Source organism: Chaetodon trifascialis, chromosome 3 (assembly GCF_039877785.1).
Source record: "Chaetodon trifascialis isolate fChaTrf1 chromosome 3, fChaTrf1.hap1, whole genome shotgun sequence".
Classification (NCBI taxonomy): domain Eukaryota; kingdom Metazoa; phylum Chordata; class Actinopteri; order Chaetodontiformes; family Chaetodontidae; genus Chaetodon; species Chaetodon trifascialis.
Genome location: NC_092058.1, coordinates 378,091 through 401,270, shown reverse-complemented (window position 1 = coordinate 401,270; position 23,180 = coordinate 378,091). Strand labels below are relative to the sequence as shown.

Sequence of the window (23,180 nt, the reverse complement as noted above, 5' to 3'; positions counted from 1 at the left end):
GCAGTTACTGCACTTGTTGTGTCAGATATTCATTAAAACAGTCATTTCAAACAGTACATGATCACAGTACTGCAGTTTTCAGGATAGAATTGATTGATTGATTGATTGATTGATTGATTGATTGATTGATTGATTGATTGATTGATTGATTGATTGTAGCTTTAGTGATCAGAGAAGTATTCAGATGTTTCATTTCAGTGAAAGTACAAGTTCAGCTATGTAAAAGTACTGCTATATAAGTAAAAATCCTGCATTCAAAATCCCAGTCTTAAATACTTTGTGTATTGCTGGTTCAGTTTCAACATATACTTCATAGTTCTTGTGTACTTTGACTTCACTCTATTTTTGGCAGTGTTGTGCGGGTACTTTTACTTCATCTGCATCTGAGTTTTATGTCACTTCTTTTTCAAAAGTCAAAGTCTCGACCTGAAAATGTTACTTCAGTAAAAGTATAATCAGGAAAGGGGTGGAGGTGGGGGTGGAGGTGGGGGTGGAGGTGAGATAATCTCACGCGGCACACTTCCTTTGTCCTGACGAGTGTGGGAAAGCGGCAGAGCGGCGGACTCCACAGCGGAGACGAGCCCTGCAGCCAGCAGCTGTTTGATGAAACCAGATCTGACGGAGTCCTCCACCCAGCACCGCCCGGGGGCCAGACCACGCAGCAGGCCGGCACGCTCGCACACCCACCAGCACCGCCTGGGCTGCACAAGTGGCAGCATGCAGCCACATCCACACTGCTCTGAAGGCAGCACACACACCTGTACACACACACACACACACACACACACCTGTACACACACACACACACACACACACACACACACACACACACACACACACACACCTGTACATACACACACCTGTACACACACACACGCACATACACATACACACATTTGTACACACACGCAGAGTGAACGTGTGTGTTTTCATAGAGGGTGTACTACATATGTATACATATACACAATGTATGTATGTGTATTGATTGACAGCTCACTCATCAATAACACCTTCACAATAATAATCAATCATGAAGGTCAAAGGTCAAATCCAGCTTCACCTGAACTGTACTGTGATTCCCATGGGTGTTTCCATTATTTTGTCCAGTACATTAATATCACTGAGGTCACACTCACCTCTACAAACACCTTGAGTACCTATGATTTGGAAGTACTTGTACTTTGAGTATTTTTACTTTTTTTTTTACTTTTACTTTGATAGTACTCCTGGACCTTTGTCTGAGTAGTATTATTAGTGCAGGACTTTCAGGTATTATTCATAAATACAGCAGAAAGTACTTTGAAATAAACTGCTTGTGGAAGCTGTTCATCATCATCATCATCATCATCATCACTCACGAGGACCTGAATGATGTGTTTTCTTTAATCTCTGAATGTGAACGGACCTTCATCCTGAACTCTGTCTGTCCTCATCATCCTCAGAGAACATGTCCTGTTCTGTGGGGGACAGGTGATCTGTGGACAGGTGACATGTGGACAGGTGATCTGTGGACAGGTGATCTGTGGACAGGTGACATGTGGACAGGTGACCTGTGGACAGGTGACATGTGGACAGGTGATCTGTGGACAGGTGATCTGTGGACAGGTGACCTGTGGACAGGTGATCTGTGTGTGAATGAAGATGCAGAGCAGACAGTTTGAAGACAGGACGTGAGTTTATTCAAACATCAGCAGGTAAACAAACGTTTCCTTTATAAAAGGTGACGAGTCCTCGCGTGGAGAGGAGACACGAGGAGTCTCTGCACTGTGCAGCACATCGATCAGTCGATCAATCGGACTCCACAGGAGTCAAACAGTCACAGTTTACACCGTGAAGACGCAGCAGCTCAACATGAGTCCGGTTTGACGGCGGCGTCCGTCCGTTGGCGTGATCCACGCCGCCAAGCTTCTACCACGGCCTCCACACGGCTCTGTGGGGGCCGGGCAGCTGCTTCTCTGCGGCCTGGATGTGGCCGTGGGAGGAGGCGGCCGGCGTGGGGCCGGCGTCCCGGTCGGTGTGGAGGTAGCGGAGGTTGGGCGGCGTCGCTTCCTTCGGAGAGGCGGCGGACAGGAAGCGCAGCGTCTCCTTCCAGCAGCGGGAGTAGCCGTCACCGTGAGCCGCGTGATTGGCCGGGCTCCGGGGCTGCAGCCGCTGCTTCAGGAACAGCACGGTCATCTCCAGCACGTCGGCCTTCTCCAGCTTGGCGTTGGGATCCTGTTTGCGGAACTCCTTCTCCAGCAGCACCTTGAGCTGCTCGATGCAGCCGTTGATTCGATCTCTGCGCATCTTCTCCACCACCGGTTTCCTCAGCTGGTGAACACAACAGGAAGCTGGTCAGGGAGACATTCGGCGAAGCGGCGCCACAGAGAGCAGGACCTCAGCAGGTCACGAGTGCCATTAGACCGAAAGAGAAGAGGGACTTACTTTGTGTCTGTCTTTGCTGGACGGCGCCGAGGAGGGACAGTCTCTGGTGTCGGTTGGAGCCATTCTGGTGGAGCAGAGCTTCAGTGGGAGAGCAGAGCGAGCTGTGCCGGGCTGAGGAGCCTCTCCTGTATTTATAGGCCCTCATTAGCATCACAAAGCCATGAGTCCCAGGCAGGATTAGCTTTCCCACACTCTGAGGCCGGTGGGCGAGCCCCCCCACAACAGAGGAGGCATCAATGATCTCATGGTTAACTGGCCTCGTGGCCTCGTGATGTGAGATGTGAAGGCGCAGAGCCGCCGGCGGCCGCCGCTTCCGCTTTTATTACCTGGGAACCTTCCTGCTGTCTGCTGTGATCGGCCTGCTGCAGGTGTGCGGCGGCCGACTCGGCGCACCTGATGAGGGCCACTAAACACATAAAGATAAGACGCACTGACACGGAGCTGACCCCAGATCAGTTCACATGCTTTGTGCAGACGACATCTGGATTGGATCAAAGCCTGTTTTTTACATTTCTTTGCTCACACTGACTGAGGACACTGTAGAACTGTACTGCGCTGTAGAAGTACTTGTACTTCTGAGTACTTCTCTAAGTAAAAGCACTTGAAGTGCTGTCAGGATAAAAAACTGTTGAGAAGATTTTCTGCTGCACATCAGCTCAGAACTGGAGGGAAAAGAAAATGTCAATCAAACACAATTACCCAGAGTTCAGTGAGAAGGCACACTTCTATTGTGTGACACCTCCTCCTCCTCCTCCTCCTCCTCCTCCTCCTCCTCCTCTTTCACAGGCCCTTCAGGGGAATGTGTAATAAATGGGAGACAGAGTGTGGGAAAGGAGGTTTGGATCCTACTCACACACCCTCCAGTCAATAGACCCCCCCCCCCACAGAGCCTTTCAACCTGCAGGATCAGATCAGAGGCTCGGCTGAGCCGGGGGACACGTGTGGGACGTCTCTCTGCGTTCCCGTCCTCGTTCACATCAACAAGACCTCATGAGAGTTTCAGTGTGTTTACACTCACCTACTGATTACTACACCACCTCCTCCTCCTCCTCCTCCTCCTCCTCCTCCTCCTCCTCCTCCTCCTCCTGCTGCTGCCATCCTCTCATCAACCAAACACGTGGTTCGGCACCTGCTGCCAGTGCTGGAAGAAGTACTTATACCATTTACACAAGAAATATACCACCACAACAACAGTGTAAAAATACTCGATACGAGGAAAAGTCCTGCTTTTAAAATCAAAGTACACAAATATGGACAGGTGGATGTTTACCTGAAGCCAATGATGAAAGACGTGACCTGCTGAAGGCGCTCAAGTCTTTTCTTCATTTGAAGGGACATCACATGGTCCTGGTCCACGTCCAGGCTCAGGGTCAGGGTTTGGACTACAGGACATGCTGCGTCACATCGGCCTCCTTTTCTAAAGAGACTTCCCACCATATAAAACCTCCTGCACGCAGTCCAAAGAGCCACAGTCCTGAAGACATCGTCCTCTTCATGTTTGATGTCTCTCATACGATCAGACTTCCATCATAACCTCAGTGAGGAAACGGGGCGTCCACAGTTTGACATCATCATTTGTCCTCTGCAGCTGAGAGAGACGAACAAATGAGGACAAATAAATAAAGAAAGACACAAATGGACAGACAGGGACTGGATACACATCTGTTACTCTGAGACACTTCCAGTTTGTGTTTGGAGGACTGAATATTAATCTGTCCAAACCAGGACAAACAAAGGATCAATCACACTGATCAGCTGTCAATCATCATTCAATACACTGATCTAATCGTCTCACTTTGTAGATTCAGATGATTCATCCAGAATATGAACCTGAAAAGCATCAAAGACTCAACTGAAGAGTCCACGTTTCCCAGCTGTGGACACTCGCATCGGAGTACTTCTACTCTGTGGTATTAGTACTTGTACTGAAGTAACAGATGTGCCATCAGAGCCTGAAAGGTCCAGCTGCTGGTGGCACGGTAGCTTGGTGGTAACACTGTCGCCCCACAGCTAAAAGGTCCCAGTTCGATTCCCGCTGTGGGCGCTGGGGGGCCGTTCTGTGTGGAGTTTGCATGTTCTCCCCATGCTCACCTGCGTTTCCTCCTTAAAAAGCCCCACTAAAAGCATGCCAGAAGATCACCACCTGACCAATGGTGACGAACAGGAACTGGGTCCCCGGGCGCCGGTCGGATGGCGGCCCGCCGCTCCTGGTCTGCCGCGGAGGACGGACGGACCAAGGATGGGAGAAATGCGGAGGACAAGTTTCACTGACTTGCATGTCGTGTGTGTGCATGTGCATGAAAAATTGTGTGACAAATAAAAGAGGGTTGTCCCTCCGATTCTTCTTCAGGACAAAGACAGGACTCACACCGTTCAGGCCTGACCACGGGGACGTGTGTGTCCCAGTGTCCCTCCAGCTCAGCGTGAACAGGAGGACGGACCTGAGCTGAACTCAGAGTTCAGATTGTGTTGGTAGAACAGGTGAGAGAGCACCTTTAAATCAGCTGATGTTATCTTCAGCTGTTCACAGAAATGGAGGACAGAGTTTATTCTACTGAAATCCTTCAAAAGACCAGAAACTGCTCAGCGAAGCAGACGAGAGCTCAAATACTCACAGAACTTCATAGCACTACTTCGACGTGTACACTTCAAGCTCGTACTGTGTGTACATTTACCTGCTACAGTCTCAGCACACCGACCAGCAGCAGCGCCTCCACAGAGACTCCACACTGCCACCTTGTGACCAAAGTGTGAAACAGGAAGTGAAGCCTGACCGCCATCTTTGAATCCACTGAACATTCAGCTGGAGGAGCAACCAACAAAGAAGACATGAAAGAAGACAGCGATGACTTTAAATCATTCATGTCTTTAGTCTTCCTTTGCTTTAATGTTTCATCTGTAATAAAAAATAGAAACAACAGCGACTGAAACAACACAAACGTCTTTAAGGTTCACCGACAGAAGAGACGAAATGTTCAAGTCTCTGCAAGCATAGCTTCATCTTTGATGTCACACACACACACACACACACACACACACACACACACACACACAGAGTGAGTGTGTGTGTGTGTGAGCAGCAGCTTCCTCCTGCAGGAACACACACAGGAAGCAGGAGCGTGTGGTCGAAAGCAGCGTTCGGGCTGAACACTTTAAAGGAGCAGACACAGGTTGGAGTGAACAGTGAAGCTGGTTTTTCCTGATCCTGAACGCCACACGAGGTCACCAATCAGAGACCTGCTCTGGTTTAACCTTTTAACCTTGACCCAGGTGGAAAAAAAAATGGTAGCAGCTAGCAGGTCCTCTCCAAATGGAGCTGATGTCCAGAGTCAGACCTGGGACAGGAAGTCGTCTTTGTCCTCACTGAGAACAGGACGATAGCGTGAACAGGATCCGTCTTTGTACTTTTGGACCTTCGCTCTCAGACGTTTTGAGACGTCCAGTCATTGACGTCATCAAAGCGTCTGACAAGCTCCTTCACAGGACCGAGGCCGGCTGAAGGAAGTGAGTCGTACAGCTGCGCATCATCGGCATAGGACAGGTCGGACACATCGCGGTTCTGGATGATGGTACCAGGATGGAACAGGTACAGGTCCAACAGAACGGGACCAAGAACTGGTCCTTGTGGAACCCCCAGAAAATGTCGACTCCTTCAGGTGAGAAGTCGCCGAGAGAAGCAGTGAAAGTCTTTTTCAAAGAAAGCAGAACCGCTGAAGACCAGGTCCAGATGAGACAGGTTTTGAGGTTGTTTGGTGGCAAACTGACGGACAGCGCTGAAGCTGCGTTCAGTCGAACTGTTCTGGAACATAAAGTTTGTTTGCTTCGCTGCTGATTTTCAGATCATTGAGCCGCTTCAGGGCGAGGATTCACTCCAAAACCCAATCTCGTCATCCAGGCCGTGGGGGGTCAGCTGACCGTGAGGCCCTTCATGGACCTCAGAGTCAACTCCAGACCACCAGGAGGCCTTAACGTCTCGTCCAAAGCGAACAGGTGAAAGGTCGCGTGCAGTCACCTGGTGGATTCTCAAGTCTACCTGAAGACAAGAGGTCAGCAGGAGGAGGTCTGGAGGGATTTATTTAACGCCATTCAACACCTGTGACGTTGCTCTTGAACTGTTGCAGCAGTTTAATGTTTTTTTGCAGGTTTCATCGACAGCAGCTTCGTCTTTGTCCTCCATCATCGATCGTCCCTCATTCACATCACGTCTGATGGCTGACGTTACAAACTGTGGACACACCGGGTGGTGCCTTCACTGTCGCCTTTGATTTTCTGTTATTGGAGTCTTGAAATCACCTCACAGACAAAATGAATTATTTTTGATGGTTGTTATCGTATCTGAGAGCGAAGCGTCGAGTAAACACGTTGTGACCTCGTCTAAGCGAGCAGGCAGAAAAGCCTTTTCCTCCATCAGACGGCAGCTCGGGTTACAGGTGTGTGTGTGTGTAAACAGTCATCAGTGTGTGTTGTGTGATGAGAGGCTGACAGGAAGGGTGTGTGTCGCTGATGCCTTTCATCTGGAAATACAGGATTTAGGAAGAGGAAACTGCAAACACTCATTTTTATGTGTCGATGCTCTTTGATGTTTCAGCAGCGACTGAGACAGAAACGAGTCCGGAGAGCAGATCCCGACACCGAGCTGAACACCTGAGCGCAGACAGGAAGCCGAGTCCTCAGAGCAGCGGCGCACCGGGACACGCCGTCACTTCATTCACACCGTGTGTCGTTTCTCTCGTTACCTGCGTCCCATCACGCACCTGGAGGGGCGGAGCTCCGGCAAGTAAAAGCAGGCAAAGCTTCAGCGTTTCATCGCTCGGCCTCAGTCAGGAGGACACAGCAGCAGCAGCATCTGAAGGTGAGACAAAGACAACGCGTCCTTACTGTTCATCGTGTCTCAGAGGACTTATAGACGGCTTCAGATGTTCAGTCTGTCCGTCAGCTTCAAGCTGTTTAACTCAAAGCCCAGCAGTGAGAGGAGACTGTGTACTTTTACTGAAGTAGGACTTTCGATGCAGTATTTCCTTTCTGTGGCATTAGTACTTTTACTTCAAGATCAGAGTATTTCTTCTTACTTCTAAACCATCGGGTCACATGAAAGAATTGTTTTAATAACGTGAAGTTTGTGACCAGGCTGGATGAACAAACTTCTCAAAGCAGCAGTTTCGACTTCAGTTCAGGGTTTTGATGGAAACTCAGCGTCTCCCTGCCGGCTTCATCTCGCAGGCTTCATCCGTCAGTGGAGTTTGCTGTTTGTATGATGGTCAGGGGTCGTGATGGCAGGTGAACTATCATAGCTGCAGAGCTACCTGCTAACACGCTAGCCAGCCGGGAACATGCTAACGCTAGTCAGTGGATTCTTCGTCACTTCATTCAATGAAGAGCTGCTGAAGCTATCGGTTAGCATGCTAGCTGAGGTCCAGTCCTGATCAGAAATCAGTTTCCATCATCATGCAGATGATGTGTTTGTCTGTCAGCAGCTGAATCTCATGTGTCTCACACACCATCAGCCTGTGGACGATTCAGAGCTTCTTCCAGCTAAATCAAGACAAACTGAGACCCGTGTTACTGGAGCCAAAGCTGAGAGACAGAAAGTGTCTGAACACCTGAAGACCAGCTCAGAATCCTGAGACCACCACTCAGAGCCGAACCCTGAACGTCACACTACAAACTGAAGTGTCCTTCAGTCACTGAAGGGATATTTCCACCTGGTCTGACACCTGGTCTGACACCTGGTCCAGGTTCACACTGATTCAGTCTGATGCACAATGGCATTGTCAGCGTCATGCAGTAAAAGTACAGCAGTATTGTCAGAGTCATGCAGTAAAAGTACAGCAGTATTGTCAGAGTCATGCAGTAAAAGTACTGCAGTATTGTCAGAGTCATGCAGTAAAAGTACTGCAGTATTGTCAGAGTCATGCAGTAAAAGTACTGTAGTATTGTCAGTCATGCAGTAAAAGTACAGCAGTATTGTCAGAGTCATGCAGTAAAAGTACAGCAGTATTGTCAGAGTCATGCAGTAAAAGTACTGCAGTATTGTCAGAGTCATGCAGTAAAAGTACAGCAGTATTGTCAGAGTCATGCAGTAAAAGTACTGTAGTATTGTCAGTCATGCAGTAAAAGTACAGCAGTATTGTCAGAGTCATGCAGTAAAAGTACAGCAGTATTGTCAGAGTCATGCAGTAAAAGTACTGCAGTATTGTCAGAGTCATGCAGTAAAAGTGCTGCAGTATTGTCAGAGTCATGCAGTAAAAGTACTGCAGTATTGTCAGAGTCATGCAGTAAAAGTACAGCAGTATTGTCAGAGTCATGCAGTAAAAGTACTGTAGTATTGTCAGTCATGCAGTAAAAGTACAGCAGTATTGTCAGAGTCATGCAGTAAAAGTACAGCAGTATTGTCAGAGTCATGCAGTAAAAGTACAGCAGTATTGTCAGAGTCATGCAGTAAAAGTACAGCAGTATTGTCAGAGTCATGCAGTAAAAGTACTGCAGTATTGTCAGAGTCATGCAGTAAAAGTACAGCAGTATTGTCAGAGTCATGCAGTAAAAGTACTGTAGTATTGTCAGTCATGCAGTAAAAGTACAGCAGTATTGTCAGAGTCATGCAGTAAAAGTACTGCAGTATTGTCAGAGTCATGCAGTAAAAGTGCTGCAGTATTGTCAGAGTCATGCAGTAAAAGAACAGCAGTATTGTCAGAGTCATGCAGTAAAAGTACAGCAGTATTGTCAGAGTCATGCAGTAAAAGTACTGCAGTATTGTCAGAGTCATGCAGTAAAAGTACTGCAGTATTGTCAGAGTCATGCAGTAAAAGTACAGCAGTATTGTCAGCGTCATGCAGTAAAAGTACAGCAGTATTGTCAGAGTCATGCAGTAAAAGTACAGCAGTATTGTCAGAGTCATGCAGTAAAAGTACTGCAGTATTGTCAGAGTCATGCAGTAAAAGTACAGCAGTATTGTCAGAGTCATGCAGTAAAAGTACTGCAGTATTGTCAGTCATGCAGTAAAAGTACAGCAGTATTGTCAGAGTCATGCAGTAAAAGTACAGCAGTATTGTCAGAGTCATGCAGTAAAAGTACAGCAGTATTGTCAGAGTCATGCAGTAAAAGTACTGCAGTATTGTCAGAGTCATGCAGTAAAAGTACAGCAGTATTGTCAGAGTCATGCAGTAAAAGTACTGTAGTATTGTCAGTCATGCAGTAAAAGTACAGCAGTATTGTCAGAGTCATGCAGTAAAAGTACAGCAGTATTGTCAGAGTCATGCAGTAAAAGTACTGCAGTATTGTCAGAGTCATGCAGTAAAAGTGCTGCAGTATTGTCAGAGTCATGCAGTAAAAGTACTGCAGTATTGTCAGAGTCATGCAGTAAAAGTACAGCAGTATTGTCAGAGTCATGCAGTAAAAGTACTGTAGTATTGTCAGTCATGCAGTAAAAGTACAGCAGTATTGTCAGAGTCATGCAGTAAAAGTACGGCAGTATTGTCAGAGTCATGCAGTAAAAGTACTGCAGTATTGTCAGAGTCATGCAGTAAAAGAACAGCAGTATTGTCAGAGTCATGCAGTAAAAGTACTGCAGTATTGTCAGAGTCATGCAGTAAAAGAACAGCAGTATTGTCAGAGTCATGCAGTAAAAGTACTGCAGTATTGTCAGAGTCATGCAGTAAAAGTACTGCAGTATTGTCAGAGTCATGCAGTAAAAGTACAGCAGTATTGTCAGAGTCATGCAGTAAAAGTACTGCAGTATTGTCAGAGTCATGCAGTAAAAGTACTGCAGTATTGTCAGAGTCATGCAGTGCGTGCAGTAAAACGTCTCCTGTGTCTGATTCTCTGTGACTTCATTGGTTTGTTCATCCTGAAGCTTCAGTGTTGGGGCTGCTGCAGGTGGAGCTGCTGCAGGTGGAGCTGCTGCAGGTGGAGCTGCTTTAAATACTTCATGTACTGTGAGCCGGTTTTTATTCAAGTGGAGCCCAACGTAAGGGTCTGGCCCCTCCAAGGGGTCAGCAGATGATTGACGGCACACACTGAAATATTGATCACCTGCTCGGTTGCTGAACTGAGGCTGTGATCCAATAGAAACTCTTTAAAAACATGTATCATATAAAAACGCTGGAAATCTCATAAATGAAGTAAAAATACTCTCTGAGACATAGTTTGGGGTAGAAGTACAAAGCAGCAGAAGAAGAAAATACTCAAGTACAAGTGCCTCTGAATTGTACTTGTGTATAGTACTTGAGTAAATGTACTCAGTTACTTCAAACTGTGTGTCTGTGTCTCTGCAGGACTCTGAGGGTCTGACCATGAACCTTCACTGAGGACTCTGCTGCTTCTCCAGGTGTGCTCCTCGTCCACAGGTGTCAGTACAGGTCACATGATGAGCTCCACCTTCTCCTCATCATCTTACCTGAGCTTCAGTCTGTCTCCCCCTGCTGCTCACCGTGAGGACCGCGGTGCCGCTCAGCACTCTCTGTCCGGCTCCGTCCCCTTCCTCCTCTACCCCTCCAGCATGGACCCCTACAAGGGCCCTCTGAGGGGCCCCGGCCCCGGGATCCTGCCCTACCTGGCCCCCTTTCACCACCACGGACACTTCAGCGTGTACGAGTGTCCCTTCGAGCCGGCGTTCATCCAGAAACGGAACGAGCGAGAGCGTCAGAGGGTGAGATGCGTGAACCAGGGTTACGCCAAACTGAGGGACCACCTGCCGGGCCAGAGCGCCGACAAGCGGCTCAGCAAGGTGGAGACGCTGAGGGCCGCCATCAGGTATATCAAATACCTGCAAGGCCTGGTGGAGCTGGAGGACGGCAGACTCAATAGCTCGTCTCCTGGACCGGACTGTGGAGGAGAGTGTTAACGGTCATGGTTTAACCGCTGAGACCACCGCCTTCAACTTCCTGTTTGACTCTGAGGCAGAACCCGTGAAGACAGCTGACCTTCGCCACGCCGCCAACAGACCAGGAGGTGGACGGTTCTGTGTTTCGGAGTCTGATGAACAAAGTGAACTCAAAGTCCACTTACTGCTTTTCTGTCTGCTTCTTCCAGAGCTTTCACCTGAGAAGGTTTGAACCAGCCGGTTTTCAATGTTCATGTTCAGGTGAACACCTGAGGAACTCTTTCATGTACGTGAGCCAATAAGAATCCAACATGACATCCTATCATCAGTGACCTCTGAAAACAGGAAGCAGTGTGCGGCGCCGCCAACAGCTCTGATGCTTCCAGCTGACATGCTGATGTTTACCATGTTCACCATCCAACATTAGTGTTTTAGCATGTATTAGCAACATTAGCTAATTAGCAGTAGTGGTGGACAGAGTACACACCTGCATTACTTGAGTCAAAGTATAAATACTTGTGGTTAAATATTACTTCAAGTGAAAGTTGTAGTGAAAGTACTGGAGTACTGCAATACTCGAGTATTCAAAGTCCATTTTCTTTATAACGTTAACACGCTGTTGTCTTGTTGTTTACTGAAGGTAATGAGTCAAAGCACCGATTGGACGTAACGAGCTGCATGAACAACCTGACCAATAAAAAGCTGCAGAAGGTGTTCAGGCCTGTGCTTCTTGTGTGTGTGTGTGTGTGTGTGTGTGTGTGTGAGTGATAACAAACCAACACCAAAATGTTAAAAACATCAGCTAACAGACACGCTAATGCCACAGATCATAAATGCTGCAGACCCCCCCCCCCCGCACAGCTTGATGACGAGCTGATGGCGACATCAGCACGTCTGTACTTCCTGTCCTGACCTGCAGGCAGGAAAAAGACATTTTCTTTCACATTAAAAGCATTTCATCACTTTTCTTTGTTTCTAAACTGAATTTCAGGCATTTCAAGGACCTGGATTCTCTCGTTCAAGGCCTTGATGATCAGAAAAAACAGGTTTCTGCACAGAGAAGAACAAATGAGCCAGAGTGTGATCATTAAATATGGATTTAATATTCAATTGTCATGTTTAGTTGTGAGGAAACGATCAAACAAACGATGCATTAGAAAAATAAAAGCATCTAAAATCAGAGAAACTTGTTTATTCAGAGGACGAGTCCACTGAGACAACTTCCTGTCTGTCTCTATTGGTCAGCCTGACTTCCTGTTTGGCTTCGGACGCTTCACTAACAGAGGATCAAAGAATCTTGTAGAGGACGCTTTAACGAGAACACTGACGCTGAACTTCAAAGTGACTTCTGAGAAAAACCGATCGATCGTCGATCAGAGTTTTCAATGGAGACGACTTGTTTTCAATTTCTATAAAATCCCCCCAAAATGGTCACAAATCTCCTGTTTTTAATAAAGACCAGATAACTCGTCATGATCTTACAAGCAGAGGTCAAAGTTCAAACGATTTCAAAGTTCAAATGACTTCAAAGATTGACGATCGATCGACTAATCAATTGATCGATCGTCAATCTTTGAAGTCACGAATCAAACAAAGTGCCAAACGGTAACATTTCATTTATTCTGTCCAACAGTCCAACACACCTGAGTCCATTCAACCAATCAAATACCCAGAAATATGAGCGAGGGCGGGGCCTCAGATACCAGCTTCCTGTTTGGAGGAACGACGAGGTCGAACATTTAAATGATGAAGAAACCAGAGTCTTCCTCATCAGACCATCAACACTAACAGTCTGAGATCAAATCAAACGGTTTCTTCTTCTTCTTCTTCGGGTTGAAGTGACGCCGTCTGCAGCAGCAGAAGAAGAAACTCTGGAGTCAAACACTGAAAGTCGAGCTCGGCTCTTCATCAGAGCGTCTTTGGCTTTGAAGGTAAAACTGAAAGCTCTGAACACTGAACAGGTCCACCTGGTGCTGTCCACCTGGTGCTGTCCACCTGGTGCTGTCCACCTGGTGCTGTCCACCTGTCAGACTCCACAGGTGGAGACGATGGCATCCAGCTGATTCTACGTCCTAACAGGAAGAAGCTGCTGTCTCCATCAGAGCAACATGAAATGTCAGAGGACGACTTCTGTCCATCCATGAGTCTCATGTCCACCTTCAGTCGAGGTAATGTCTCTTCAGCTGTCTTAATGTCTCATAAAGGTTTTAGGACATTTCCAGCTGTCTGTCTCAGTCCTGATTGGACTTTTCTGGACATCATGGACTAAATGAAGAACTGATGTGTAGATTACTGGATCATGAGACGTCCTCACATCAGCTTCTGTGGACGTCTGACAGACAGGAGGTCCTCTTGGACCTTCCGAGGGACATTTTCTTAAGTTTTTAACATTTTGACATAAAGTGACTCACTGATTTGACTTTTGAGGCCTGAAGAGTTGAAAAGGTGGATTTGAGACGTCTCTCATTGGTCTCTGATGTTTGCTGATGGAGACAGAAGCTTCGTTCTGTGTCTGAGACATAAACATCAAGAAAAAAACCACAAACATCGACGATTCACGAGACGAACAAACAGAGGACATTTTAAAACACAGTGACGACGTTCCACAAACAGTTTCTCCTCACAGTGAAGCCCGAGTCTCTCGTCCACTCGTCCACTGAGACCAAGCTGCAGGAGCAAACGGACGAGGACTCGGCCTGAGGCTGGACCACGTTAGAAAGAGGACTAAAGTCCAGTCAGCTCTGTCTGTCCTCATGCTCTCTGTGTCTCTGCAGTGTCAAAGCACTGCGTCTCACTGCTTCAGCAGTTTTCATTTCCTCACGATGACAGCTGGTTACTAGCAGGTCGTCCTCAGGAGTCCTGGACGCAGAGGACGGTGAGGCGCTGGTACACCAGGCGGCGGTGCTGTGGTTGGAGGCAGTAGGCGATGCTCTGCTCCACCTCCTGGCAGCGTCGCAGGAACCTGCAGCGGTCTCGGGCCAGCTCCTCCCAGGGGCCCCTTCGATCCTCCTCCTCTTCCTCCTCGCCACAGCTGGCGAAGAACTCCTCCACATCATCGCAGAAACGAACCTGAGGAGAAGATGAAGAGTCGTGAGCAAGCGGACAGCTGTAGACGAAGCGGACAGGAAGTGTTCAGTGAAGTTTACAGGAAGTTTCCTTCAGGCTGGCGGACGACGCGTCATCGGCTCCAATATTCAAAGGATTTAGAAATATTCAAAATATCCAAAATATCCATGAGCCGCCGCCTTCAAACATCCTGCTCAGTGCCCCGCCCACAACGTGCACACGCACGCACGCGCGCGCGCGCGCACACGCACACACGCACACACGCACACACGCACACACGCACACACACACACACACACACACACACACACACACACACACACACACATCAACCTGCACCGAGGACGGACATCCCCGTGACGTCTGGGGGTCCCCGTGACAAACTGGTGTGAGTTCCAGTCCAAGTCAACACATTTCAGCACATGAACAGCTGCAGTGACATGAAACCATCTACGCACAGACAGCATGAACTGGAAACCAATAAAACTATAAGACTGGTCAAACTTTGACTTTAAAATGTCTTTCAGGACAGCGTCCATCTGCAGGTCTGACAGACACAGCCCAACAGAGCTTCAAGAGCAGGAAACATCCAATCAGAGAAGGCCGTGACTGTTTTTAAGGTGTGCATGTGACCTGACTCCTACATGATGAAGAACGTCTGAGCTTCATCATCGTCCTCAGGGGGAATCTTTTATGTCATTAACCAACGACTGATGATCAATCAGTTGTATTTAGAAAGTCAGCGCTGTCAGTTTCTCATTTTAAGTGTCTTCAGCTGGACAGGTGAGGACGTCACCTTGCCCGTCTCTGCTGGTTTAATCAAAGGTTTTTAACACATTCTGCACTTTATGACGACGTCGGAGGAAAGTTCAGGAACAAACTCACTTCATGACACAAACATTTTCTTTAAATCCTCACGGACGCGTCCTAACAACCTTCACACAGAGACACTGACTACAGTTTGTCTCTGACAGGTGTCCATGGTCCCCTCTGGTTGGTAATGTGTCCTGAACGGAGATCAGCTGGAGTCTGAGTCTCTGATGTGGAGCAGCTTCAGAGGAGCAGACTCAGCTGACCTCTGATCAGAACGACGTCAAAAACAAAAACAAACTGACCTTTTTGGTTGTGCTGCAGCTCCGCCTGCTGGAGGAGGTGGAGGGTTCAGAGAAGCCGCTGTCCAGCCTCTCCTCGGCCTCCTCCTTCCTGTACTCGGGTGGAGATGCAGGGGCATGGCAGGGGGAGCGAAGGGGGGCATGGGAGGCCTTCTTGGCCTTGGCCAGGGGCTCCAACTTGACAGTTTCTCTAGTCCTGAGCGGGGCCTGGAAGTTCAATGGACTGTAGGGGTCTGAGGAGCAGCTGAAGGAGCTCCACAGGCGGAGGCTTTCCGCTTCATCCACCTCACTGGCTGAGGTGGAGTCATCCCAGACATCTTGGCCAGAGGGAGGGGAGGAGCTGGGGTGAGGGGAGGGGGGAGAGAGCGTGGTGAGGTCAGGGGAGGAGGCAGGGGTGGACTGAGCAGAGGATGGAGGAGTGGAGGTGGGGACGGTCCTCGGTGGGGTCCTGCTGCTGTGCAGCTGGGCTGTGAAGTTTTGGGGGTTGTAGGGGTCCAGACTTTGGCACATGGAGCTCCACAAGCGCTCTGCCTCAGAGTCCGCCTCGCTGTCCGAGTCCTCATCGTCATCGTCGTCGTCATCATCATCGTCATTGCTCGAGTCGGACAGATCAGAAGAGCCCTCGCTGTCAAAGCCGTCATCATCATCGTCACTGGACTCCCCGTCTGATTGGCTGCTGTCATCATCACTGCAGGGGCAGCCCATGATGAAGGCAATAGCTCTATTCTGGCACTGGGGGGTGGTGAGCACCGTCGCCTCCGCAGACTGACCCTCCTGAGCCACCGTTTCCTGTTCTTCCTCATCTTTCAGCATACCCTCTTCCTCGTCTACCTTTCCTGACGTAGACTCCGCCTCCTCGGACGCCTCCTCCTCCAGCTCTGTGGTGGCAGCGTTGTGGGTTTCAGTGGATTGGATGTCCGTCTGCGGCTGCTCTTCACTCAGAGCTCTCACCATGTACAGCTGGCACATCTGGACATGCTCCTCCTCCAGACTGGAGTAACCATTGTCCTGATCCGGGGTCAGAAGCACCACCTCGCCGCAGGCAGTGGCAGCGCCTGCACAGCTCAGGTGGTCACCGATGCTGAGCCGGTGGTCTTGCATGGACCCCTCTCCGTTCTGGACGGTTTGAAGGCCTCCATTGTTGGCCAGCTCGTCTTTGTGGTCAGTCGGTCCAGTGTTTTCTCCCAGCATCCATCTCTCTCCGCCGCTCTGGACAAACACATCGGTTGTTTCGGCAGCGGGGGCTTTTGTCTGAGGCACCGGTTGTTGTGGACAAAGCCAGCCTGTCAGGGTCCCCTCCTCAGCCCAGGACAAATCTGACAACAGCCTTTTCTGTGGGCCCTCCTCGCCTCCCCAAAGGCTGCCCCACCACACCCTGCTCTTCCCCCCGCTGCTCTTCCCCCAGCCCTTCCTGGCTGTGGGGTTTATTTCCTGAGACATCGAGCTCATTCGAACATGACTGAGAAAAGTCCTGGCAGAAGAGAAATATCCAATCTGAGTTTGCTGGCAGAGGTTGAAGTCCATCTCCTCTGCGCTTTGAATCCCTATTTCCCGGAGAGAATCCGCGGTCAGCCACGGAACAGTGCTGCCGCCTGTCGGCTCCAGCAGGCCGGCGGCTCCGTCGTGCTGACACTGCAGGTAGGCCAGGTGAGGAGCCGGGTGCTGCGTTAGCGGCATTATGTCGTCAAGCTGTCTTAAAAACTCATTTTCCTCTTCAACAAAGCTGCTTTTTAAATCCTCACTCTTCCAAGCGGCTCGTTTGTCGGACAGGGCCGGGGCTCGGGCTCTCCCCGGCAGATATTTCTGCAGAAACGAGATCGCGGGCCTGGACACCAGGGACAGCAGGCCGATCCACGAGCTTTCCTGGCTGTCCAGGCCGGGAGAGGGGACTCCATGCCCGGTCGGAGCAGACGAGCTCTGCCCGCTGGATAAATGTTGTCCTCCGCTCATACCTGTGAACATGTCCTTCCCGTCAGAGTGCAGTCTGTCCCTGCTGAGACATTCCTGAGCGGCTGCTGGTTCTCCGGTTTAGCGGCTGATCTGACAGCTGTCAAAGTGTAACTCACGTCAGGAGGCTGCAGCGGCTCCAGTCCAGCTTAGCAGCAGCAGTTCTTTTCCATTTAAACACGTCGAGTGTTTTCACTGAAACACTGTATTTGCTCTTTACTACACAGACCGGCCATCACAGCCACAAGCAGCCCAGGAAATATCGTCCGTGACACCGGCGCGTTTCGCGGCGCTGACGCCTTGCTGAGAGTGGTGGTTAGACTTCTTTCTTGTGGAGAACTTCGTGAAGACAGTGACAGAGCTGGAGTACAAACAAAGACAAAACACGCTTGAGTCGTAGTACGAGGAAAGATCCAGGTCTGAAGAGGACAGAAGAGCCATTTTGTCCGCTTTTAATCTCCGTGAAAAGGCGGCGGCTGGAGTCCTGCGTCTGCGTCCAACGACAGCCGGTGATGCTAACACATTAGCTTAGCAGGAGCAGCTAGCTTAGCTCTTATTTAACCGGGGAGCGACGGCAACGTTGAATTCAAATTATTCTCTCCAAAAACACTCTTTGTTGGCTTCGTGGTCCAGCTGAGACCGCTTTCACCGTGTCCAGCGTTAATACTGTTTCTGTTTCTCCGCTAAAGTCTAATTTTACCCGCCGCGTCGCTTCCGTCTGCGCCTCGGTTTGAGATTTCATCAGACAGTCAAGGGACCGTCGACAATGACTCGTCGTCCTTTTTACGTGAAACGGCGGCCAGGGACCGTCGCGAAATTCAGGGAGCGTGTGCACTCTGCTGCTGTGTTTCATAATCAAAGTGAGTCCACGGCGTGTTTGTCACCGCTGCCACGTGCTGACCAGCGCGTGTCCCCCACACGGGCCCTCAGTGACACCTGCTCAGGTCTGTCAGGAGCTGCAGGGCTCCAGATACAGACATTTATTTTAGATTTAACACGTCTGAAGACAGAAGAAGCGTCTTCTTGAAAACTCTGCTTCAATAACGTCACGTTTATCTGGACGTGATGACACGTTAAGAGTTTGGTCTGCACCTGCTCTGCATGGAACAATAGTGGAGTATTTAATGCAGTATAATGTTTTTTTTGTTTGTTTGTTTTTTACATATAGTTTTAAAGCATGTTTTGATGTTAATGTACAAATAATGCGTGTGGTTCATATTTATATAATGTTTATATTTATATAAAGATCAATAAAAAAAATGAATTTAAAGGGAAGGAGCTTGGGAGCTTCTTTTCATGACAAAGTTATCTTTGAACACATTTTAATAGTGACTTCTATATTTTTCACTTAATGAAAAACAAATGATCACAATAAGCTCTTTGAATTTAAGTATCTTAAAACGTCGTTTCCCAGCTAAAGTATTTCAGACACTGCTTAATAACTTCGGTTGGAGTCCCAAAATAAATCAGCAGGGGTCACAAAGTGATTAAAGGGACATTACAAATATTATTTCTGTTATTATTTCTTATGTTTCTGTCATCCTTTCATGTAAAATATTCAACATCTTCAGCTCCTTAAACCTCTAAAATCTTTCAAGTAAAAACAATGTTTGGAGGAAAAATCACTGATAAAACCTGGAAACTGCTCCTATCGGCCACTGTCAGTGCTGGAAGAAGTACTCTGATCCTGTACTTCAGCAGAAGTACGAAAACAACGTAAATTAAAAACGATGAGACTTTTTTCAGTTCAAGTTTATTTTGTAGTGCAAATAATAAAAAACGTTCCAAGATGAAAGTTACACGTTAATAACAGCCTGTGAGTCAGAGCGCTGGGTCACATTTCATCTGTCAGTATGTACAGTACGTAAAGATCCTGTTCACTTTGAACTTACACTGTCCCCATGGTCTCCGTCTCTGTCCCCCCTTCACTGCTCGTCAGCTGCAGCTGAGGCTCATCGCTTCATTTCACAAAACTGCACGTTTACCGGTTTGGTCACCTGTCGCTGCCTCCGCTCACCTGAACCTTTACTGTCTGAGCGATGCTTTCATGAGATCTCTTGTGATCTTGTGGGATCTCATGTGATGTCATATGATCTCAAGAGATCTCGTGATCTTATGTGATCTCGTGAGATCTCATGTGATCTCGTGAGATCTCATGTGATCTCGTGATCTTGCGTAATCTCATGAGATCTCGTGTGATCTTGTGTGATCTCATGAGATCTTGTGTGATCTCGTGTGATCTCGAGATCTCGTGCGATCTCATGAGATCTCGTGATCTTGTGTGATCTCATGAGATCTTGTGAGATCTCATGTGATTTCGTGATCTTGCGTAATCTCATGAGATCTCGTGTGATCTCATGAGATCTCGTGTGATCTCGAGATCTCGTGATCTTGTGTGATCTCATGAGATCTTGTGTGATCTCGTGTGATCTCGAGATCTCGTGATCTTGTGCGATCTCATGAGATCTCATGATCTTGTGTGATCTCATGAGATCTTGTGAGATCTCGTGATCCCGTGTGATCCTGTGTGTGCTCTCTGCGCTCTGTGGGCTCGTCGACAATCGCCGTGCGTGAATGTTCGCAGGATGAACGGGCGACCACACCATCCAATCAGAGCCACACCTGAGAGGCAAGCAGCACGTCTCATAGTGACGCCTTCTGCAACTGTCTGTCAACTGTTGCCATGGGAAACGTCCCCAATGTTGTCCATATTTAACATAAACGCTGATTGAAATGAATGGAGGAGCCTCAGCTGCAGCGTCCACAGGACTGCAGGACAGCATCAGGGTCAAAACAGAGAATACTTAACGTCGACCAACTCAGGAGGAAGGTTCGGACCGAACGTCCACGTGTCTTCTCTGGATCGGAGCTCAGCGTGAGTCCTGAAGAGCAGATCGGTGGTTTGTGTCCTGCAGGTTCATTTCCTCAGTTTGTCTCGTCTACAGCGCAAAGACAACCTGCAGGACATCCCCCCGTCCCCTTCAGTGTTCACCTCAGCCTGGACCGTGGGAGACCCACAGAGGCAGTTTGAAATGTCCACTAAGCTTTCCCAAAAAGTACTCGATTACAGACAGAAAGGTGGTCAAAAAACAAGGAATGAAATGTAGAAACGGACGATCCTGATCACTGAGAGCTGAGCGGGAGCAGAAGACGAAGAGCTGAAAGACGAGCCGAGCAGTGAGCCCTCGCAGGAGCTTCATCACCAGATAGAAAATCACATCGAAAAATATCTGCAGTCTGCAACCTGACCACCGCTTCCTGTTAGCGTTACGCTAAAGCTCTGAATGCAGGGAAACACTCTTCTTCACTGCTAACCGAGGCTCAGCGAGAGTCTGCGCTTCATATTTTCACGACACAAAAAGCTGCAAAAGATGCTGACGGAACTCTTAAATGCAGCTTTTCGGTCCTGGAAAAGTCCTGGAAAAGTCCTGGACTTGGTGATGCAGGATCCATCGTTTGTGCATTAAAGTCAAAACAAAGAGTCTCTCTCTCTACATCATTTACAGTGAAGTGACGTGAATGTGCTTCAGTCTTTTCATTCTCTTTATTTTATGATGATTAACTCCCGCCCGTTTTCTTCTTCGTGACAGAAATGATTCCATTTTCACGTCTTCCAAAACAAAACTGAAGTGAACTCAAACAACAAGCCGTGAAAATTATGAGAAACCAGAAATCATCTCATGTGAAGAAGCTTTGATATTGGAAACACACCACAGAAGAAGAAGAAGACGCATCAGCATCAGAGCGTGTCTGTCTGACCGTCTCCCTGTCTGTCTCTCTGACCGTCTGTCTGTCTGTCTGTCTCTCTGACTGTCTGTCTCCCCGTCTGTCTGTCTGTCTCTCTGACTGTCTGTCTTTCCGTCTGTCTGTCTGTCTGTCTGTCTCTCCGTCTGTCTGTCTCTCTGACTGTCTGTCTCTCCGTCTGTCTGTCTGTCTGTCTCTCTGACTGTCTGTCTCTCCGTCTGTCTCTGACTGTCTGTCTTTCCGTCTGTCTCTCTGTCTGTCTCTCTGACTGTCTGTCTCTCCGTCTGTCTGTCTCTCTGTCTGTCTGTCTGTCTCTCCGCCTGTCTGTCTGTCTCTCCGACTGTCTGTCTGTCTCTCTGTCTCTCTGACTGACTGTCTGTCTCTCCGTCTGTCTCTCTGACTGTCTGTCTCTCTGACTGTCTGTCTCTCCGTCTGTCTGTCTGTCCGTCCGTCCGTCTGTCTCTCCGTCTGTCCATCCGTCCGTCTGTCTCTCTGACTGTCTGTCTCTCCGTCTGTCTGACTGTCTGTCTCTCTAACTGTCTGTCTCTCTAACTGTCTGTCTCTCCGTCTGTCTGTCTGTCTCTCTAACTGTCTGTCTCTCCGTCTGTCTGTCTGTCTCTCCGCCTGTCTGTCTGTCTCTCTGACTGTCTGTCTCTCCGTCTGTCTGTCTCTCTGACTGTCTGTCTCTCCGTCCGTCCGTCTGTCTGTCTCTCTGACTGTCTGTCTCTCTGTCTGTCTGTCTCTCCGTCTGTCCGTCTCTCTGTCTGTCTGTCTCTCTGACTGTCCGTCCGTCTGTCTCTCTGACTGTCTGTCTCTCCGTCCGTCCGTCCGTCCGTCCGTCCGTCCGTCTGTCTGCTCTTCAGATTGACCGTCTCACTGTGTGGAATCAAAACTCGGACATTTGTGTTGAATCTGAGACAGAAGAATTCGGTTTGACGTTTGGACTTTGAAGCGACCTGATTGGACAGTTTGTCGTCTTAAAATCACATCAGGAGAATTTGTCATTTTGAAAGTTTAAAGGACCGATCGTGAAAATAAATCTGCCTCGTTCATTAAATTATCTTTAAGCACATAAATTACCAGTAAAAGAGCAGATTTCTCTGCTGCTGAGTTAAAAATCTAAGCTAACGTGACGGTCAGTGAAGTTAAACTGAGCTTTAAACTCGACACTAAGCCTAAACCCCCTCACACACAGAGGGAGGATCAGCCACACGGCTTTTACTTTGAAAGGATTTTCCTTTTGTCTTCTGTCCCCGAGAGGAGAATTGCTTCTCTTCTTCTCTTCCCTTAAATCCACCGCTTCCTGTTTCCTGTTGGTCAGTGGGCGGAGTCTGAGCCAGCGGCGCCCAGCTGGTGCCAGTCCACCCAGTGCTGACCCGGGACCAGCCTCTTCAGAGGGATGAAGGTCTCTCCCAGCAGGGTGTTCTCCCAGAAAGCTCCATCACCAAGAACCCGCAGGTGGATCACCCTCTGGTCCAGGTCCCCCTGAGGGATCCGCTCATACACCAGCTGTAGACCGGACAGGTGTGGAGGAGGAGGAGGAGGAGGAGGAGGAGGAGGAGGAGGAGGAGGAGGAGGAGGAGAAATTAAAGGATGGGAAGAGGAGGAGGAGAAGAAATGAAGGAAGACAAAACAAAATTCCAGAAGAGTTAGAAAAGATGGAAGAGACGATGACAGGATACAAACCAACCAATCAGAACAGGGCTACAAATAAACCATTTCTGATTGGCTGGCAGGTGTCAGGACTTCCTGTCTCTGTGTGAAGCTCGCATGTTGTTCGGTGCATGCGTGGCTTCTCTCCGGCTTCTCCCACAGACCAAAAACATGCTCATTAGGTTAAATGGTGACTGTAAAATTGCCTCTAGGTGTGAGTGTGAATGGTTGTGTGTTTGTGCCCTGCGATCGACTGGCGACCGGTCCAGGGTGTACCCCGCCTCTCGCCCGTTGACGACTGGGATAGGGTCCAGCCCCCCCGCAACCCCGAAAGGGATAGTCGGTAGAGAAATGAGCTTTAATAGACAGCTGACTGACGGAGCAGAGCCTCAGACTATCAAACAGGAAGTGCAGCT

General features: G+C 48.7%; 4 protein-coding genes across 5 annotated transcripts in view; 1 reads left to right on the top strand and 3 right to left on the bottom strand.

Annotated features, from left to right (window-relative positions):
- Positions 1-1,823: 1,823 nt before the first annotated feature.
- Positions 1,824-3,481, bottom strand: LOC139329271 (transcription factor HES-5-like). The gene is made up of 3 exons (XM_070959475.1): positions 3,443-3,481; positions 2,425-2,502; positions 1,824-2,310 (listed from the first exon to the last, which is right to left on the bottom strand). The coding sequence occupies exons 2-3, from the start codon at positions 2,485-2,487 to the stop codon at positions 1,909-1,911; spliced, it is 465 nt and encodes a 154-aa protein (XP_070815576.1). The 5' UTR covers positions 2,488-2,502; positions 3,443-3,481; the 3' UTR covers positions 1,824-1,908.
- A 2,520-nt stretch (positions 3,482-6,001) lies between these two features.
- On the top strand, positions 6,002-11,263 carry LOC139351402 (achaete-scute homolog 5-like). The gene is made up of 2 exons (XM_070993281.1): positions 6,002-6,080; positions 10,767-11,263. The coding sequence occupies exons 1-2, from the start codon at positions 6,002-6,004 to the stop codon at positions 11,261-11,263; spliced, it is 576 nt and encodes a 191-aa protein (XP_070849382.1).
- A 1,058-nt stretch (positions 11,264-12,321) lies between these two features.
- On the bottom strand, positions 12,322-18,126 carry ppp1r15b (protein phosphatase 1, regulatory subunit 15B). Of its 2 annotated transcripts, XR_011602065.1 has the most exons (3): positions 15,424-18,126; positions 12,826-14,311; positions 12,322-12,765 (listed from the first exon to the last, which is right to left on the bottom strand). XR_011602065.1 is itself a non-coding variant. In XM_070959733.1 (2 exons), the coding sequence occupies exons 1-2, from the start codon at positions 17,380-17,382 to the stop codon at positions 14,093-14,095; spliced, it is 2,178 nt and encodes a 725-aa protein (XP_070815834.1). In that variant the 5' UTR covers positions 17,383-18,126; the 3' UTR covers positions 12,322-14,092. The 2 variants fall into 2 exon arrangements, 1 of the variants encoding a protein (XP_070815834.1); XM_070959733.1 differs by having other exon boundaries at positions 12,322-14,311.
- Positions 18,127-19,083: 957 nt separating this feature from the next.
- pik3c2b (phosphatidylinositol-4-phosphate 3-kinase, catalytic subunit type 2 beta) overlaps positions 19,084-23,180 on the bottom strand; it is a 33,843-nt gene continuing 29,746 nt past the window's right edge. Inside the window, exons 33-34 of the mRNA XM_070958764.1 lie at positions 20,146-22,620; positions 19,084-20,114 (exon numbers count right to left, since the gene is read on the bottom strand). Of these exons, the coding sequence (XP_070814865.1) occupies positions 22,429-22,620 (192 nt within the window). The 3' untranslated portion in view covers positions 19,084-20,114; positions 20,146-22,428. The remainder of the gene's footprint in view (positions 20,115-20,145; positions 22,621-23,180) is intronic.

What these genes read in the sequence shown, in the direction of transcription:
- LOC139329271 (XM_070959475.1), bottom strand. Translation starts at nt 2,487, where the DNA reads ATGGCTCCAACCGACACCAGAGACTGTCCCTCCTCGGCGCCGTCCAGC. An exon ending in CCAGCAAAGACAGACACAAA is followed by an intron (nt 2,311 to 2,424) that starts GTAAGTCCCTCT and finishes TGTGTTCACCAG; the next exon opens with CTGAGGAAACCGGTGGTGGA.
- LOC139351402 (XM_070993281.1), top strand. Translation starts at nt 6,002, where the DNA reads ATGGAACAGGTACAGGTCCAACAGAACGGGACCAAGAACTGGTCCTTG. An exon ending in GAAAATGTCGACTCCTTCAG is followed by an intron (nt 6,081 to 10,766) that starts GTGAGAAGTCGC and finishes CCTCGTCCACAG; the next exon opens with GTGTCAGTACAGGTCACATG.
- ppp1r15b (XM_070959733.1), bottom strand. Translation starts at nt 17,382, where the DNA reads ATGTTCACAGGTATGAGCGGAGGACAACATTTATCCAGCGGGCAGAGC. An exon ending in GCTGCAGCACAACCAAAAAG is followed by an intron (nt 14,312 to 15,423) that starts GTCAGTTTGTTT and finishes TCTTCTCCTCAG; the next exon opens with GTTCGTTTCTGCGATGATGT.